This window comes from Acipenser ruthenus, chromosome 6 (genome assembly GCF_902713425.1).
Source record: "Acipenser ruthenus chromosome 6, fAciRut3.2 maternal haplotype, whole genome shotgun sequence".
NCBI lineage: Eukaryota > Metazoa > Chordata > Actinopteri > Acipenseriformes > Acipenseridae > Acipenser > Acipenser ruthenus.
In genome coordinates this window covers 68,352,241-68,372,513 of record NC_081194.1, presented here as the reverse complement: position 1 = coordinate 68,372,513, position 20,273 = coordinate 68,352,241, and the positions used below count along the sequence as shown (strand labels likewise).

Sequence of the window (20,273 nt, the reverse complement as noted above, 5' to 3'; positions counted from 1 at the left end):
CAATAACAACAACAACATGATTACATCTCTATAGAACCTTATTGTCTTTCCTATATATTTATATTACCTAGTTTCAGTTCCAGGATCAGAAGATTCCTCCCTGCTTAGAGCCCTTTTGCCATTGTATGAGCTAAACAGACAAGCTCCTTTTGCTCCCTGTAGAAACACAAGTTTGGGATTGTCATCAGCGAAGAAGAACAAAAATGTAAAAAGAGAGGATTCCTGTTTTTTATACCAACACATTTTACAGAAAATAACAACATTGGTTCATAATGTGGAAGATTGCACTATAAAGCTTTATCTAAAAACTGTCCCCCAATGTTACAAGTTACGCAGAGAAGAAAACTCCCCCTAAAGCATTCTGTTGCTGTCCCAGCCCTCTCTAGCTGGGTGTGAACTTCTGTCCCCCAAAATTCTACCCTGTCATTGGATTGCACTGAATCTGCAGTCAATTTAAAAACAGGCATCAGTCCTTTTCTATTATCAGACACGCACAGGACCAAGAGACTGCAGCATGCCTTCATCTTTCACTACCAATATGAGGCTCAAATTTCCTATCCTCGCAATTTCTTTGGAGATTCTAATAATTATTTTATTTGCTGTTTTTGTAGCCTACAAGGACTATAAACATGATGACCATAAACAAGCCTCAAACGATACTTCCACCACCGCCAGTGTTAGATTCTCTCAATTATACCCTAGTAAGTATTTTTGGTGAATTATTATTTTATCAATCTGTAATAAAACATTGGAATGGGACAGAACTTATAGTTCTAGAGGTTACATTTCATATTACAATAAGCAATGGCAACTATTCAGTAGTTATGTTTGTCATTCGTGTACATGATATTATCTTCATGTTTTTAAATAAAAAAGGGGTTGTAGGTATTATCCATGACTGTGAATCTGTGTATTTTATCAAAATATTACATTTAAATGTTACATTTATATCGTAAAAAGATAAGTGTTAGTTTTTTTATGTTTCATAAAAAAAAGGGTAAGTATTACGAAATGTGAATCTGTAACTTTTATTGAACACAAAAACACTGCTATATTGGAGGAGAGATGATAGTATTTTCGCAAACTCCTAAAATGAGTTAGGCATTTATGCTGAAGAAACAATCTATACTTTTCTAGACTATTCTTTTAATTTATGCCATTGCCTATATTTAATTAATAATTTGATTGACAGTTGCTTCACTGATTTCATAATTTAACAAAACAAACCATAGTTATACTATTTTTGTCATTTTGTTTGCCAAAACACTATTCAATGCTGCTGCGTATAATTAAATAAGGTTTACTGGTTTGAATTTGTCAGTGTCACTCTCTCAGCATATGATAAAAGAATGGTGTGCTTTGATATGGATGCTGTACACATTTTTACCTGTCAGCAACACATGTCGCATATCAGTCAGTTAGAGGTATGTACCTGTGAGGTTCACATGACTCTGCAAGACTCTTAACTCAGCCACCACCAATGAGAACCCCTATCTACTGCTGTATACTACTACTACAGTGTTGTTTTTCTTAAGTGGGTCAGAGTGTTGGCTGGTTTTTCACTTACAACCCCCAACCATTTCCCCTGGATAAGGATTATATGGTTAATTTGGTCCATATGGCACCAGAAATTCCATATTGATTGTGATGAATCACCCTTTTTTAGAATAAAAATAATCTATGCCTCCCCTTTATTTTCTTTAATGGAATGTATTTATAACCAGATTTTTTTTTCAAATGTAAGAATCATTAACTGTAAGGTTCTACAACAAATCAGTTACACTTCAGATAATACTGAAACAAAAAATGTGAATTAAGGAGGACTGTTTAAAATTAGATTACAGATTGATCAAGGTAAAGTACATTACACCTAAATTGAGCGCTTTTATTTTTTACCACTTACAGACTTGGTTCAAGTATTGGAATGGGAAAGCAAACTTTGGTCAAAGATTTCCTAAAATGCATTGACTGAAAGATGAAATAAGTTTATATTTAGGCTGAAAGAGGAAATGTGTGGTATCTATGGAAGTCTTAAAAGAGGATCCTGTAAAACAGACAGTAATGTGTTCACCAGCAGCTGGCCAATGTAATGCAATGTATTTATTATGCAACAAGATACTTGGAATGGCATAGTTGTAAATGTTAAATTAACATGTATAATCCAACTATGTAAGCAATTCAGGCACAAATTGTGTAGCCACCACATTTATGAAAGAATGGGTAGTCAGTTCACTCTATGGCCTTTTTAATGAATCTCAACATGTGAAAATAATCATAACCTAATTGTCACAAAACTGTAAGTACAGGTTTATTGTTTTTGAGCATTTCAGGTTTTGTGAACCAAAGGAACAAATACTCATTTTGTATCAAGAAAGCTATACAAAATATGTTTTTCCAGCTTAAATAAATGTACACATACATACATACATACATAAACAAAGCTTCACTTGTATGTAATACTACTCCATTAAAAAACTAGTTCAAAAAAAAAAAAAAGTCATGTGTTTATCATCATTGGTCTCTTGTGACCAATTCAGCGAATTCCTTTGATATGTCCATGCTTCTTTCATCCAATCTCCAGGAGGTCATTTGTGAACACTATCTGACTCTAACCATTAAATAGTTTTAGTGTAAGTCAGTACAGCATTCTGCATCAGCTGAAATTGCTATTTGCTATGTTGCAAATAGTTTCACTCTTTTAAACAGAATTGCAATTGTATCAAGTAGGAATATAACAGGAAAATGTTTCATGGTTGAAATAAACACGTACAGTCAAACCTGCTCATGCGACCGCCTTTATTTAGCGACCACTTTAAATTCCTCCCAATGATATTTGTGCTTTTATTTAACTGTAGCCTAATAAACGGCCACCTGTCGAACGCGACCAGCGACCACAATTCTCTTGAATAGTAACAAACTCAAACCTGTATTAAGCACCGTGACACAGGGTTATATTGTTATAAGAAATGTATTTAAATGGTACGTCTTAAATTCAAAGGAATACGGTAACCATTTTAGCGGTCTTTTATAAAACAACAGAGCTCTCTTGTAAAGGAAGAGAGAAAACGTGGAGAAACAAAAGGTCTGCCTAGATGACATAGTTAAAGTTATTAAACTTGTAAAGACAGTAAGTGCCAGAAAAACTTCTTAACAATTTGCAAGACGCAGATACAGCATTATGAAACGGAAATAAATAGGGCTTGAAGGTTTAGGGTTTTATTTTTGTCCACGTGACCGTGTTTTGATCTGATTCAATGCCTTAATTAAACTGTTAATTACTAAACAAAGTCGCGTCTTTTTACCTTGATGTCCTGATTTACTTCATTATTCGAACACAGGAGCAAGCAATGACATTAATCACTTCCCCCAGATGCTACTTTAACTTGCATTTCGTTCTCGCTTTGTCTGGGAAGTAGGTAGCTTCTAATGTGTCCGTTTCGTGTTGTGTTCTTTCCCGCTAATTTAACAGAATGTTCTCATAATTAGGATGTGGCGGTTTAAGATTTAAAGGCAAACCGTTAAAATGAAAATAAACACTGAAAAATTCAAGTCGTACTTATAAGAGTATGAAAACAATGTGCGCGGTAATCGAAAAAGATCTTATGCTTATAGCCTTGGCTTCAGGATGCAAGATGCAATGAATCAACAGGTAACTTAAGGTAGCCTACCTGAAAGGCAGACACAGGCATTTCAATTTGCAAAGGATTTAAAACATTTGGTGTGACCTGAGACAGGCAAGCGTTCATTACTTTCACCAAATAATGCGTTTTGTAAATGCTTTATCTAAATGAATGTTATTAAATGACATACTTCCTTTTGTTCATATTACATCTGCTGGCTTTTACAGTGTATGTAAGACATACATAAATAATTACAGGAAAGCATGCCAGAGACAAATAGAAAATTCATAAGTTATGGGCCGTCTTTTAAGAAACCATCTGTGTTAAGAGACCACTAGACTGTGCCTTGAGTGGTCTCTTAATACTGACTGTACACTCAGAAGAGAAAATACTTCTATTCTCTGGCTGTAGATTATAATCCTGCCTCAAAACCTGCAAACGGGAAGTATTACATGTCAAATGCAAAATGTTCAAAACAGATTTTAAACTGGGAGCCATTGGAATGGCCCATTCAATATTTTACAGCTTGGTGTTAATTGAGTTGTTTGAGAACAATTAGCAGTTACATCCACTTATCCCATCATATTAAAAATATATGTTTTCTGAGCCTCTCTGCATACAGCATGACAGCTAACCCTAAAGTGCTAGGAAATGCATTGCAGTCCAATACAGCCATTGATGCTTTATTAATACAGCACAGTTCACTTTTCTAATTAGTGTTATAAACTGCATACTTCCCCAAAGCAATCAGTGGACATTGTGTTGACAGGAAACTTCCATTGTACCATTAGTGAGCACTCCCAGACAACATCCTCAGCACAAACGTTGTTCCGGTGGCATACTCAAGGCCTTTTAATAAATATACCACAGAAATTTAGTAATGTTTAAGAAAAATAAAAATAAAAATAAAATTGGACTGGGTGAAAATCAGTGCAAATAATGTATTTCCCAGTTTTGCAGTGAATAGAAGCTTCTATCAAGTACTGTACTATATGGAGTTAGCACACAACTATATAATAAGTCTGCAAAATGCAAATTTATAAGATATAAGCTTAATTTGTTGAAACCAATTATTATGCAATGATAAATGTGTCCCTAGTATTTCTAAGTAATGCAAACCTTGTGTGTAAATGAGAGTGGAAGGTTACAAACAAAGCACGTGTTTTGGGGTTTAAATTTTATTTAAACAAAATTAGATTTTTTCTAAATGGGTTGAAGCCTTATGTTAAAAAAACAAACTGCTAACAGCAGAAGCAATGTTAGCATGTGAAGCTGAAAAAAGTCTTGAATGAAACTCACATGAAAGTTAAAAAATATATACAAAAAATGTGTAGACTCTGCAAGTAATTATCTGCCAACTGAAAGATTCCATAAGAGATATTGTACAGTGCAACTTGAACTAGTCTCCAAAGTGCCTGTGGCAGCCTTATTCAAGAAAATAATGATAGGAAACTATAATTTTTCTATACATTGTTCAATACGTACAGAAATGTTATAGAGACTTAAGAGTTGAGGGTGAAGTGTAAAATAAAAAATATCTGCCCTTAATAACTAGGTTCTTAGATTCACTGTAGGTACAACTCTATAAAGCGGGGGGAAGCCTCATTAAAGCACGAACAAGGCATTTATCAAATTGTTTATTCCCACTATTAAAGAATACGATTCTTGAAATTACTTTTTTCTTTTTTGCTTACCTTTTATGGGGTTTCCAAACATCTAATATTGTCTCTGGGAGATTTCGAGCATTTACTTAAAAATAAATAAATTACATTTTGTTTTATTTTTATTGAAAACAGAACCCCAAACCATTCAGAATAATTGCAAACTCATGACATAGCAGGGGAATGTGAAAAAAATCTATGACAAAATCATAAGGGGATAGTAAAAACGCAAAAATGCTGAAAATGTCATTTTACTTACTTGTTACGTTGCATTATTTTACTAATACTAATACTTTGTTTTCCAGTGTTCCAGGATGTACATGTGATGATCTTCATCGGATTTGGTTTCCTGATGACCTTCTTGAAGAGATATGGCTTCAGCAGTGTTGGAATCAATATGCTCCTCGCTGCCTTGGGTCTTCAGTGGGGCATACTGGTGCAAGGCTTCTGGCACCTCCACAATGGGAAAATCGAAATTGACATTCTAAAGTAATTATATTTATTTAACCATCCTCCCCAAACACAGGAGTATCAATTCATGGTTCAAATGCACTCTTAGTCCTGATCAGTTTTATTTCTAAAAAGTTTTTTACATTCAAATAGCCTAAAATAAGTACTAAACCAAACTAAATGTATGTTTTTGTTGTCTCTTTCACAGAATGATTAATGCAGATTTTAGCACAGCTACTGTTCTCATTTCATTTGGCGCTGTTTTGGGAAAAACTAGTCCTGTCCAGTTACTTATAATGACAATCCTGGAGATCACTGTGTTTGCAATGAATGAGCATCTGGTCGTTGAAGTGCTAGAAGTAAGTGTGAATCTTTTGTTTTCAGTCAGTATATTTGACATATTAAAGACGACTGGTACATTAAAGCACACGTCAAGCTGCACCAGAGCATTCAGATGACAGAAGCATGACTGTTCACTTTACATAGTTACAAGCAAAAGAGAGGGAGGAAATTGTCTCAGCTTTTTAAGGAAGTAAGGGTAAATTACAGACAGTCACACAGCAATCACATTTTAATATTAAATTTAACATATGTTCGTGGGACATTGTCACTCGAAGATAAATTCTTGTGAGTAAGTTTAATGTGTGGAGCCCCTCTGTGTAATACTCTTCCTGTACATTGTTAAAGGACTAACCTTGTATTCAAACAGGCTAAGGATGTTGGGGCCTCAATGATAATTCATGCTTTTGGGGCTTACTTTGGTTTGGCTGTAGCCCGCATCCTCTACAGGCCAGGGTTGAAAAATGGCCACGACAACGAGGGGTCTGTCTACCACTCCGACTTATTTGCGATGATCGGTAAGTGTGCAAGAAAGTGGCATATAATACAAAAAAAAAAAACCACACACACACAAATTCAAATGAGCACAACTAATACAAACAAGCTAGTCAAATTATAAGAAACAATTTAGGAGCACTGGTCAAAACAACAACATGTCTCAGCTACATAGTGTTCCATTTTTTGTTTGAACTCCTTTAAAAGTATCAAAACAGTAAGTTTCAGTTCTTCTTGATATTTATTCCCACACCATGGAGCTAGAAAACGAAATGTTTTTTTTTTTCCCAAAATTCTGTACAAACCTAGGAACTTAGAACAGTGTAAGACCGAAGATTAGGGTAGCACTTTAGATTATAATGCACAAATATCCATGTAATTATTGTCATTTTATGGTAGTAATCCAGTTTTACTGGGTAAATACCAATTGTTTTCTATTCTTTCATTGTAACTACTGTTAAAATAAGTAGGTAGTTCAATGGAAATGGGCTTGTTTCCTGCTATAATTACAATTTTAACAATTTGCTGTTGCCTGTCATCTTAACGTGGTATTCTCATTAATGCAGTTATTGATTGCAATGAGAAACAGGCAGCAAATCAACAAACAGTTATTCAGTTACAGCATTCCAGTCTATTCCAACATGCAGGAACCTTGCAGAGTCATCCATTTAAAGTTTGACATATCAAGATGTTTATTTTTGGTGAAAACCGTTGCTTTAGTTTTTTTGGAGTTTAAGATAAGTTTCAAATCCAATAAACTTGCTCAATGATATTGAAAGCTTCCTGCAAGTTTTTATTAACCTGATCAAGCAAAGAGCCATTATAATACAATACAGTATCATCTGCATACAAATGTCATTTAAAAGTTTCAATACTAATGCCCAGGTTGTTACTACAAAGCGTAACAAGACCAGTTCAAAGATAGATCATCTGCTTGTATACTTTGGGTTCCATTTATAAAATAATTATTAAACCATCCAACTGCCTTTTCACCTGTATCAATTTCCACAAGGCATATGTTTATTTCATTTTTTTTATTATCTTATGATTTTTGTTTGAATCCGAAAATACATTTGTACATAGTTATCATTTATCACAGTAAACAGGGGAGTTTCCATGTGTGGTTATCTACACGTGAAGTGGCGATGCAAGTGCATGTTTAGGAGGACAGCTCGAGAGGATAAGGTTTGTGGCCAAAAATAACAGCCACAGAGAGTGATTGGGTAAATCTCATTTAATCGTGAGCATGATGTAAAACACGGGAAATCCATGCCCATTTTCACATGGAAACCCGCATTTCACATGACAACGTCCACGGCTCCCAATCTAGACAGCCTTGGGAGCACACATGGAAGGTGTCTGGCACAGATCTCTATAATCCTACGCCTCCGCTGGTTTTCAGCCATGGTGATCTGCAATAGCTGGGTTGGACAGTTTCATTATATACCTCAGGTTAATTATTTTCTTTTTTCTGCAATTTAATAAGTCGTGTGATAAATGAGTTTAAATAGTATTCACTACTAACCACATGCCATCCCACCAAAGGACATTTGAAAAACAATTTGGGCAAGAGCAGTAAAACATATAGTTAAACAATCAGACATGAGGCATTTACAAATCACAGCTTTACTACACAAGCTTAACACTGTGCTTTAAGGTTTCACTCAAACAAGATGTCACCTGACACCCATGGATTTCCATTTGAGATTCTCTTGTGTACCTGTTCTCTGTGAATGGAAACCACATTTTCCCGAGCTGTTTGCGAAAATAGCACAAGAACTCTACGCATGGCTAATCTGCATATCGACCTCCTCCTTTCCCCTTCATTTGCATGACGTCAGGTGAAAAGAGGGTCTTCTTGAGTAAAAATAAACTGAGCCAATGGAAACCCGAAATGTATAGGGTTATTTTTAATTTGGCTCGAGCAAAATTAGAACACACATGGAAACTCTCCCAATGATACAATTATTTAACAAAGGTGGACAATTAAAGTAAGCGTGGTAAATTAATTATCCAGAGTTGATTGATTTCTTCCAGTGTAACTGTTTATTCCAATAAAATTTTTACTGAGCATCTATTTCTAGGAATGATTTGGTGTCCCAGTGGTTTTGATCGCTATATGCAGCTGATTCTTATAGCAGTAATTTTTATAAACAGAGTGCACTGTGTGTGTGTCTGTGTATATATATATATATATATATATATATATATATATATATGACATGGTGAGTGTGCGACCGATAATACACATTTTTGATATGATATTATTGTCTTGCTTTGGCCAGCACCTCATTAATTACTAAGCATTGGAGTGCACACATGACCTTTTCCTTACATATATAATCGAAAACAACATCATCCTGTTGGTTTATGTCAGTGATAACTCTGTGATCCATTAATAATAACCGTGTAGCTTCCAATAGGAATGCTTTATCTACAGTTATTGCACTGATATAGTTTCTTATCAAAAAGGTAAAATAAGTAGCCTTTATTTAAAAATAAATAAGCAAATAAATAAAATAAAAAATAAATAATGTGGAGCACATTAAGTAAGTGTGCTTCCTCCTTTGAATGAAATACTTCCTTGGCAGAGTTTGCAAATTCCATTTTCTCCTGCTTGGTAAAGAAGTTCCACTCAATGCTTTGCTTGGGTGCCATTCTTATGCATTCACAATTTAGTGATCAGGAACGGCACTTTATATGGAGGGAGATCACTGTCAAAAATATTTGTATCCGTAAAAAGAATGTGTACTTGTATTTTTTATTTGTACCTGTAATTACAAGTACAAATCAGACAGACAGCACTGCAGCGAAGATCCCTTATCAGGTCAAGTGAAAACATTGATCATAGAAATAATAACACGTATGTGTTAAGGAGGGGTGTCTAAACAATTCTAGAGGAATTTTGCTAAAAAATGCAATCGTTTTCAAAAGAGAAAGCTTTGAATAGGAAATGAAGCAGACTTTACATTATAGAGATAGGAGAAAAGTCGCAACCGGAACTCTTTGGATTCCCATGATGCACCGCATCGGCGGGGATGGAAAAAAGGGGGAGATGGCTATCTTGTGTATACAGATCTTTGCTGAGACTGTCCATCTGTTGGGCAACTTTGTGCCATATTCCAGCTTTGAAAATTCCACTTACCCATTTCACCAACATGCAGCCACTCCTTCCCTTCTATCAGTAATGCAAGGTTCTGGACGCATGCACTGTTAAATACTCATCGATTGTTCTCCCAATCAACAGCCTGTCCTGTGACCTCTATGACGTAGTTTTGACAGTGATTTCACGCTCTATCCAACTCGTAACTTTTTGATTTTTTGTACCCATAGCTTTTCTTGAGTCGTACTCATATTTTTTTATTGGTACTCGTAACTTTTTGATTTGTACCTGTAATTGTACCAGTAAAAGAAACAAGGACCAGGGGTTACAAATGGAGAGAAGATAAAGGGGCATTCAGAACAGAAAATAGGAGGCACTTTTTTACAGAGAATTATGAGGGTCTGGAACCAACCCCAGTAATGTTGTTGAAGCTGAATCCCTGGGATCCTTCAAGAAGCTGCTTGATGAGATTCTGGGATCAATAAGCTACCAACAATACGAGCAAGATGGGCCGAATGGCCTCCTCTCATTTGTAAACTTTCTTATGTTCTTACAAATTCTTTTTATGCATACAAATATTTTTGACAGTGATCTCCCTCCATAACTTCATTGTTAAACCAAACAGAGGCACATTTGCCTTCAAAACACAGCTGGCTCAATTTACGGTAGCTATGGCGACAGTCCATAACGTAATACTAGCGGTCCTGTACCACTGTTACTTTTAAAAGTGAGCATAACAGCCATGTTAACAAACACAACAACAGCGGAATATGGCCAATATATGTCACAAAGAATCCTGCAGCATGATGTGCATTTAACATTAATAACTGTTTTTAAACAGAGATGTTAAAACATTCCCTCCCCAAGTCAATCACCTCAGTTCATTTGTATTATTTTCCAAGGATCCGGCAACGGGTAATGTTTTATTTATTTATTTATTTATTTATTTATTTATTTATTTATTTATTTTTGAGAGAGCAGAGGAACAAAATGAGGTACCTCTTGTAATATTTCTAACTTGAACAGAGGCTGAGATATCAGCAATTAAAATGTAAAGGAGGCACCTCACACTGCTGCCCGGGAAGTGCTGTCTGTCTTGAGCAAACAATGCACAGTCAACGTCTGAAATGAATCTCAAAGACCTTTCATTTTATGTTTTCAGCGGACAGACAGCTACTAATCGATTGAGGAGCTTGTTTGACCCGCCCACCCCAGTAGCGTCATTCACTCACTCATCTCATTCATAAAAACTACACAGGAAGTCCGGTTTCAGAAACTAGGCATATATTAAAAAATGTATTTAAAAATGTGTTTTTTATTGACGACATGACTATGTAACATATTTAATGAGCCATATAAGACTAATTTTTTTTTTTTTTTAAATATTAAACTCTAGATATGTATTACGTACTTAACATACACTTTCAATCACTCCGCTGAGGACGCTCTCCAAAGTCTTAGATCGAAGGGCTGTCTACCTGTCACTCAGAACAGGAATGAAAGAACTGAGGGAGTGAATCACGTTTGTCGGATTAATCTTTTCTGTAATATTCACAGAATGAGTTTCTTACAGACTGTAACAAACAGATTGCAAATTACATGTAATGCTAGACATACATTCTTGCCCATTTATTTCATTATAGGTACCATTTTCCTGTGGATGTTTTGGCCCAGCTTTAACTCTGCTATTGCTGATGAAGGTGAAGATCAGTACAGAGCTGTTGTAAACACTTACTTCTCATTGGCTGCTTGTGTCGTTGCTGCATATGCAATCTCCAGCTTTGTGGAACACAAAGGCAAACTTGACATGGTAAGGGTTATGTATTAAATAAAACATTATATTGATTAAAGAATAGTTTCGTTACTTTTCTTTCTTTTTTTTTTTAACCAATGTTTTACTGCCCCATTTCATGCAATTGCAATTAAATGAGACCTGATAAACATGGGTGGTCAGATAGTTCCTGAAATCATACAGTTTTGTTTTTTTTCTCATTGGTTGCAATATATCATGAGCAGAAAAACTATATTTTTTAATGTAAAATGTTTAAAAAGTTCATGGAAAACGATACATGTTTAAAACCGTTATTAATACCTGGTTGAAACAAAAACCTGGACTGTTGGGATATTTGACTCAATCCTCAGTTGTGACAATATGGTGCAATTGGCACTAGGCACCTTGTCTGAAAATGGGGCCAAGGAGGGAGGCTCACACTGCTACAGTTTGTATTACTCTGTAGATAAATCAGAGAAAGAATCCAGTCCACAGTTCTGACAAGTTAGCACCAAAACCATCATATGAAGGCAGATGATACCCCCTGGTTTGTCTATACAGGTTCACATTCAGAATGCCACTCTAGCAGGAGGCGTGGCAGTAGGAACCTGTGCTGACATGAACATCGGCCCCTTTGGAGCTATGCTTATTGGTTTGGTAGCTGGCATCATTTCAACCGTTGGATTCAAGTTTTTGACTGTAAGTATTTTGTGATTCTGAAGAGGACTTCTGCTTCTTCTGGAGATAAGATAGATAGATATTGCCCTCTGCAATTCAGCATTTATAATGAAATATGGTTTCCAGGAGTATTATTATGTTATAGTAGTGGAACTATCTCAAAATACAGGGACTTCATCTACTTTGTCGTTGTGCTGCAGTCACCGTTTTCTATTTCTTACTCCACACACTTAGCATTAAGCTCGTTGTATGGGAATATCCAAAGGATAGTAAAAACATTAATAACAAATCAATGCATGAAATAAATAATCTAACAAATGTGTAACTATAGTGCCTTTATTTTCATTAGGGCTCTAGCTCTTCATTTCTATCTGCCAGCTGCTCTACCCTGCTTATATTTAGTTCATGTTTTGCAGCTGAAGCAACAGCACAAAAGAAGGCATACGTTGTACTGTGTACCAACCACCTGAGAAGTATCAGTACAAGCCACGCCTTCAAGTGTGTTATTGCCTTTATAAAATGTCTCATTATTATTTAAGAACTGTGATTGTACTTGCAAGAATGCAGAACCAATGATTTTACTCTACCCATATGACATTGGGATGTTAACAGCCAATCAAGATTCAAGGAATTTCTGTTATTGTATAATGGAGGATCAGCCTAATAACAAATACACAGCATTACTATAACTCACAATTTGAGTATTATCAGTACAAAGTCCATCCAATGATTAATGGAAATCAAGTAAGCACACTACTTATGTTAAAAGAATTTCCTGATGTTCATTTTGTAATGTATACGGATATACATTGTGGGTAGGGTGCTTCTTAATGTACGACAGGTATCGAGCAGTTTGTGCGAGAGAAGTGTGAAGTCAAGCTGCACATTGGTTACAATGGATTTTTCTTTTATAAATCTGAAGACCTACTGCACCGTTTTCTGTGTTTTACTTATGAATGTATTTTTCTTTTTTTAGCCAATCCTTGCATCCAAGCTGTGTATCCAAGACACATGTGGTGTTCACAATCTTCACGGCATGCCTGGTATTTTAGGAGGGATTGCTGGCATTGTGGCTGTTGCAATGGGAGCAAAAACAGGGTGAGTCTTTTTTTATTTTTTTTTATTTTTATTGTAAGGTCACTAATATATATATATATATATATATATATACAGTGCCTTGCAAAAGTATTCAGACCCCTGACCAATTCCCTTATATTACTGAATTACAAATGGTACATTGAAATTTCGTTGTGTTTGATATTTTATTTTAAAACACTGAAACTCAAAATCAATTATTGTAAGGTGACATTGGTTTTATGTTGGGAAATATTTTTAAGAAAAATAAAAAACTGAAATATCTTGCTTACATAAGTATTCAACCCCTGTGCTGTGGAAGCTCCCAGTTTACACCTATGAAAGAAATTGCCCTAACGAGGACACAATTACCTTACCATTGGCCTCCACCTGTGAACCGTTAAAGTTGCTGTCACATTTTCTGGATAAAAACCCCACTGTTGAAGGATCATTGGTCAGGCTGTGAATCTGAAGGAAAATGAAGACCAAAGAGCATTCTACAGAAGTTAGAGATAAAGTAATACAAATGCATAGATTAGGGAAAGGGTACAAAATAATATCCAAGTGTTTGGATATCCCAGTGAGCACAGTTGGATCAATAATCAGGAAGAGGAAGCTGCATCACATCACCCAGGCACTGCCAAGAAAAGGCCGTCCCTCAAAACTCAGTGCTCAAACAAGAAGGAGACTTGTGAGAGAAGCCACAGAGAGGCCAACAATCACTTAGAAGGAGCTACAGAGTTCAGTGGCTGGGAGTGGAGTAATGGTGCACCAGTCAACCATATCAAGAGCTCTGCATAACACTGGCCTGTATGGGAGGGTGGCAAGAAAGAAGCTGTTACCAGTTTGCCAGAAAGCATGAGAGTGACCCAGCTGCGATGTGGGAAAAGGTTTTGTGGTCAGATGAGACCAAGATAGAGCTTTTTGGCCAATACTCAAAGCGCTATGTGTGGCGCAAACCTAACACTGCCCATGCCTCAAGACACACCATCCCTACAGTGAAGTATGGTGGTGGCAGCATCATGCTGTGGGGATGCTTCTCATCAGCAGGGACTGGGCATCTTGTTAAAATTGAAGGAAGAATGGATGGAGCAAAATACAGGGAAATAGTGCAAGAGAACCTGCTTCAGTCCGCTAAAAAACTGAAGCTTGGGAGGAAATTCACCTTTCAGCAGGACAATGTTCCCAAGCACAAGGCCAAAGCAACATTGGAGTGGCTCAAGAACAAAAAGGTGAATGTCCTACAGTCAAAGTCCTGATCTCAATCCCATTGAGAATCTGTGGCACTATTTGAAAATTGCGGTCCACAAGCGTCGTCCAACCAACCTGAACAACCTGGAGCAAATCTGCCAAGAAGAATGGGCCAAAATCACTCCGACACTGTGTGCAAAGCTGGTACATACTTACCCCAAAAGACTTAAAGCTGTTCTTGCAGCGAAAGGTGGCTCTACCAAATATTAATGTGTGGGGGTTGAATACTTATGCAAGCAAGATATTTCAGTTTTTTATTTTTCTTAAAAATATTTCCCAACATAAAACCAATGTCACCTTACAATAATTGATTTTGAGTTTCAGTGTTTTAAAATAAAATATCAAACAGAACGAAATTTCAATGTACCATTTGTAATTCAGTAATATGAGAGAATTGGTCAGTGGTCTGAATACTTTTGCAAGGCACTGTATATATCCAGTTTGTTAACCGAAATAAAGACAACTTTTGTTTCCATGGAGGTCTGTCCTAATTTACAGAGGCTGTGTTTTCAAATTAAAGGGTGGTTTTACATCCTTCTAATGTTGTAGACCCCGTCATATGCGATCCTGTAAGACACGATACCCACTATTAACCGACAGACCTCTGGCTTGTGTCATTCACATGCTGCTACCAATTGAACGCTACTGATGGAAACTGATTAATGCACATTTTATTATGGGTTTAAAACAGTAAATATAGCTCTTAGCAGGACAGAATGGATTCAATTGCAGATAAAAAAAGGTGTGTTTAGGAACTCAGTTTCACGTTTTACATGCTGTCACTTCATTTAACTGCCCAGTTTAACCATGTTAAATAAAACAAAACTAAAAAGCATGCAATAATATAATGACTGTACTGTTAAAAAGCTGAACAAAAATTCCAAAGTGCTGCAGGGAAGTAAACTAGCATTCGAGACCCGTTAGGTCTGACCAGTGCAGTCTCTCCTAAACGACCTGCTGTTCCCTTGGGGTAAAATAAACTAAACTGGCCCTTAAAACAAGTAAAAGCAAGAATGTCAAAGAATGACGAAAAATGATATACCCGTGTGTATTAAAGATTATTTTATGTCATATGCTATTTGTTTCATTCCTCCCCAACAGGGGGTCATATGTCATGCAGGCAGCTGCCTTGACATCATCTGTGTCGATTGCCATTGTGGGAGGAACTATCACAGGTATGCAATCCAGTGTTTTAAAAACATTTTAGTAAACTGGCCAAGTAGTTGGAAGAATTGCTGCTTTAAAGCATGGGGATGTCTTAAAAAAAAAAAAAAAAAAAAAAAAAAAAACATGCTTGCTGTAGTAGTGCAGTAGTCCTTATTTGTGATGTTTTTCAATCTATTCCAGTCCAGTCCATTGAACTAATGTTTGTACCAACACCTTAAACCAGGTTCACGTGGGGATAAAATGTTCTTGGTCACTGTTCACAGGTTTCATTTTGAGGCTGCCATTCTGGGGACTGCCACCTGATCAAAACTGTTATGATGATTCCATTTACTGGGAGGTATGTAATCTCACAATGCTCATTGAGCCAGTTCACCATGTTGTGCTACTGTGAAAATATAAATATTATATTTTATAGAAACAAAACTGTACATATCAACATGATCTAGTATATGCTGAGCTTATAGATATGTTTAGCTTAGTCGTTTTTCAGTCTCCTGTCTTGGACTTTCTGTTGAATAATTATATATTATATTATATATAGATATAAAAAAAAATCACAGAATCATGATAAGTTTTCAGTATGAAACGTGACACACTGTCAAAATGAAAACATTACAAAGTTAGTTTTGGGTATGACCTCCCTGAGCATTAACACAATCCTGGCAGCGTTGACGCATAGACCTGATCAGCCTCTGGATAGACTGCTGTGGGATGTTCTGCTGCTCTTCCTGTGCAGCTGCAGCCAGCTGGCGAAGGTTGGCTATGTCGCGGTTGTCTACTGTGGATGACACTGGCGATTTGGTCCCACAGATGTCCTATTGGACTCAGGTTAGGAGAAAAAGCTGACCACGGCAAGACCTCAACATTGTTTTCTTGAAGTCGTGCAATTGTAATCCTAGTACTGTGTGGTCTTGCTTTGTCCTGCTGGAAAATGGACACTTCCGGATTGGCTTGTAGGAACGGAAGAAATGTTGCCTCAAGGACTTCATCAATGTATAGCTGAGCAGTAAGGTTGCCCTCAATCTGCACCAAAGGCATTCTTGTGTTAAAGAAGATTCCTCCCCACATCATCATACTTCCACCGCCCCACTGGTTGGCTTGAACAACGCAACAGTCAGCATAATGTTCACCACAACGTCTCCACACACACTGTCTTCCATCAGGTTTGTCAAGGGCAAAATGCCATTCATCGGTGAATAAAACACCCCACCACTTTCTCTGCCGCCACCTCAGATGTTCTCTGGCCCACAGAAGACAGCGATCTCGTCTCTCAGCTGTCAACATGTTACCCCTGAACGGCCTCCGAGCATGCAAATCATTTTCATGCAGAGGGCGGGCTACAGTCATTCTGCTGATGCGCAGGTTATTTCTTCCTGGAATTTCTTGTGCTGTAGCCACTGCATTCTGAAAAAGATTATGCAGATGGATCAGTTGGATGTGACGGTCTTGGGCCGGTGTGGTGACCCTCTGCCTTCCAGGACGTGGCCTGTTCCTCACAGAATGGTTTCCTGGTTTCTCTTGACTAGTCTGCTGATTGTTGAAGCAGAACATCTCATTCTACGGGCAACTTCTCTCACAGATAGACCGCCTTTAATAATGCCGATAGCAACCAGGCGATCTTCATTACTCAAGCAGGGCATGGTCACATCTTTTGCTGTTCTTGCATTAATTAAAACCTTTTCAAATGGCTATTTATACAGATTCTTAATCAACACGTTTTGGCAATTTTAACTCAACTCAAATATCAAACACTGAGCACCTGGCGTTTTTATGAAATCACATGACTTGAGCTCAGTATTTTGTTATCCCAAGGAACAATACTACTCAAACAATCAATAAACCTATTTGCTCACTACTTCAAATGTAAATAACATTATGTATGTTCCCAATGAGCTATTGATGTAAACTTAAGACTGTTGTGTTTTCATTGTGCATCAGTATATTATGTCTAGGAAAGGTTTTCAAGTGGTTTAGTTCTTTTTAAACTATAAAGCAACTGACATACATGTGCAGCTTGTAATGTGCTTGTATCGTAATGGTGGCTATGGTTACTAACCTGCTGGAGTTAATCTTGTCCAGGTACCAGAAGAGGAGGAAGAGAATGAGGAGGGTCTGGCTCATGGAGAGCATTCCAATAATAAGGCAGAGCCATAGAGCAAAGAGCTCTGAAGGTTGTGATGAATGGCATGGATATGGGGATAAAGAGTACAAAGTGATCAGGAAATACATACACAACTATGTCAACTAGAATATTTCCTTTTTCTATAGTATGGTTCAACATCGTTTTATACGAGTAAGTTACTTATTGGTATTTCTAGCAGCGAACTTAGAGTTTTTTTTATTTGGCTGTCTGCTAATTGTCCATTGGAATTTTAACATGACTTTTTGCTGTGTGTTTGTTTGTCTTGACATAAAATATTGTGACTTCTTCTTATGAGCCGAAATAATGTTCTATGACAAATATCTTTTTACATTGTACATCTATTGAAAGAACATATGCTCAGATTTATTTTTATTATTTCTTATTCTTGGTTTTTAGTTGTTTGTTGTCTTAAGAAAATCACTTTGGCCAGATTTTCCTCTGTAGGCAGGTGGAAAAAAAGGTCCTACAGGGTAAGATGGACAAATTGTGAAAAAAAAAAGCTTCTGAAAATGGACATTTCAATAAAAATAAAATTTAATTGACGTTTATGTAAAATATGTAAGTAAGCATATTTCTTAGTTGGCATATTATTATACCCATTTAAAGTATTAGAATGTATTCCATATTTACTCTTTACTCAGCTGTCTGTTCTTTTCTGTTTCGTTCTTTGCTTGTTTGGTATTTTCCATTTCGCAATTTGAGCAAAATGCTTTGCTCAGAGACCGAAATAACCTTTCATTTCGTTCTTTGAAAATGTGTAAATGCTCAAATCGTGAAATGTTTATTGTTAAATCAGTGATTGACAGAATCCTGACTCAGAGTGGAACATATATACATTACATGTTAGAACCAATATTTTAAGCATTTTTCATAGCAGGACTAGACTATTACAATGTTTTATATACTAGACATCATATTAAGATATGCCATTTTTTTATATGGAAAATAAACAAACAAAGGTGTACAAAAGTTGTAATATAAATATGCAGAATTATTACATTGCATTTTTCTAGTATATATTTCTACATTTTAACACAAAATCTGGTCTTTATTGTAGTTCCAACTACAAATGTTCCAACTTAGCAAATGTTATGTTTTTACATGTTTTAAATGTCAAATCTTAAACCTTGATAAAACATTCTTAAATTTTAAAATTATATAGTTGCATTTCTTTGTTTATTGCTTTTGATACAACAGAAAATGAAGCCATATTTAACCCTTTGCTTACCACAATAAGAATTATGGTATTTGGGTTGCATAGCAGAAAGTTTTATATATACAGTTGTAGTCAAAAGTTTACATACCCCAATGGAAATTTATAATTTCTAGAAATTTCTCGAAAACAAATAATTGTAGCAAAAGTTTTGCTTTTGTGGATAAGGAAAAAAAAGTTACAAGAAATATTGATTTATTTCAGCAATTTATTTGCAAAACTCCAAAAATACTAATTCAAAAGTATTCAAACCCTGACAAGGAAAATTAATAGCTAGCTGTGGCACCTTTAGCAATAATATGTTATTTTAAATGATTGGGATATTTGTCAGTGAGCTTTTGGCATGATTCTTTGACCATTCTTTAACACAAAATTGTTCCAATTCATTCAAATTCCGAGTACTTCTCTTGTGCCTTCTTCAACTCATACCAAAGACCATACCAGAGACCTAAATCCAATCGAAAATTTGTGGCATGACTTGAAGATTGCTGTCCATCAATGCTCCCCAAGGAACTTGACAGAGCTTGAACAGTTTTCTAAAGATATGGTCTAAAGAAATGGTCAAATATTGCCAAATCTAGGTGTGCAAAGTTTGTAGAGACCTATCCCAACAGACTCACAGCTGTAATTGCTGCCAAAGGTGCTTCCACCAAGTATTAACTCAGGTGGGTGGAGACGTATCCAATTATGATCTTTCAGTTTTGTATTTTTAATATAATTAAAATATAACAGTGTGGAGTATGGTGTGTAGATAAGTGGAAAAAAATCCTAATTTAAGTGCATGAAACTCTGAGTCACTGACACAACAAAATGTGAAAAATGTTCAAGGGGGTGTAGACTTTCTATAGGCACTGTATATTGAACTGTACACAAATTCCAACTACAAAAATATTTGATTTAATTAGCAGTTTTCATAGATCCAGATTAGCCATTAACAAGTTTAAAGTGTGAGACAACATACATTGTATTTGTCACCTTCATCTTTTGACTGTAGAAAATGTTTGCTCATTTCTTGGCTTAATATGGACACTGGATTATCCACCTGTAAACAATTAAACACATTTCATGAAGATTAAGATGTATCCTAATAATTTGTGAGGCGTGGACTGCATATTTTAAAGTTATCTCCATTTAATGTTTTTCATTTTTTTTTCAGAATGCACTCGCAAAATGTATAATTGTATAATGCTTAGCAGTTTCAGATGTCAAAGTAATAACAACAATTTCAAAAGGAATTTTAAAAATACCTGAATGTTGAAATGGTCCTCCTTTTTCATAGACACCACATGACCTTTTAAACACATTGTT

At 36.0% G+C, this 20,273-nt stretch overlaps 1 protein-coding gene across 1 annotated transcript; it reads left to right on the top strand.

Moving 5' to 3' along the window:
- Positions 1 to 469: 469 nt before the first annotated feature.
- LOC117410568 (ammonium transporter Rh type A-like) lies at positions 470 to 20,041 on the top strand. Its single transcript, XM_034017194.3, has 10 exons — positions 470 to 701; positions 5,587 to 5,770; positions 5,940 to 6,090; positions 6,441 to 6,588; positions 11,312 to 11,478; positions 12,001 to 12,138; positions 13,094 to 13,215; positions 15,544 to 15,617; positions 15,873 to 15,946; positions 17,689 to 20,041. The coding sequence occupies exons 1-10, from the start codon at positions 515 to 517 to the stop codon at positions 17,761 to 17,763; spliced, it is 1,320 nt and encodes a 439-aa protein (XP_033873085.1). The 5' UTR covers positions 470 to 514; the 3' UTR covers positions 17,764 to 20,041.
- Positions 20,042 to 20,273: the final 232 nt, after the last annotated feature.

Bases quoted from the DNA above. Each gene is read 5' to 3' on its own strand.
- LOC117410568 (XM_034017194.3), top strand. From the start codon at position 515: ATGCCTTCATCTTTCACTACCAATATGAGGCTCAAATTTCCTATCCTC. The intron at 6,589-11,311 runs GTAAGTGTGCAA...ATTTCATTATAG, and splicing joins CGACTTATTTGCGATGATCG to GTACCATTTTCCTGTGGATG. The intron at 13,216-15,543 runs GTGAGTCTTTTT...CCTCCCCAACAG, and splicing joins GCAATGGGAGCAAAAACAGG to GGGGTCATATGTCATGCAGG.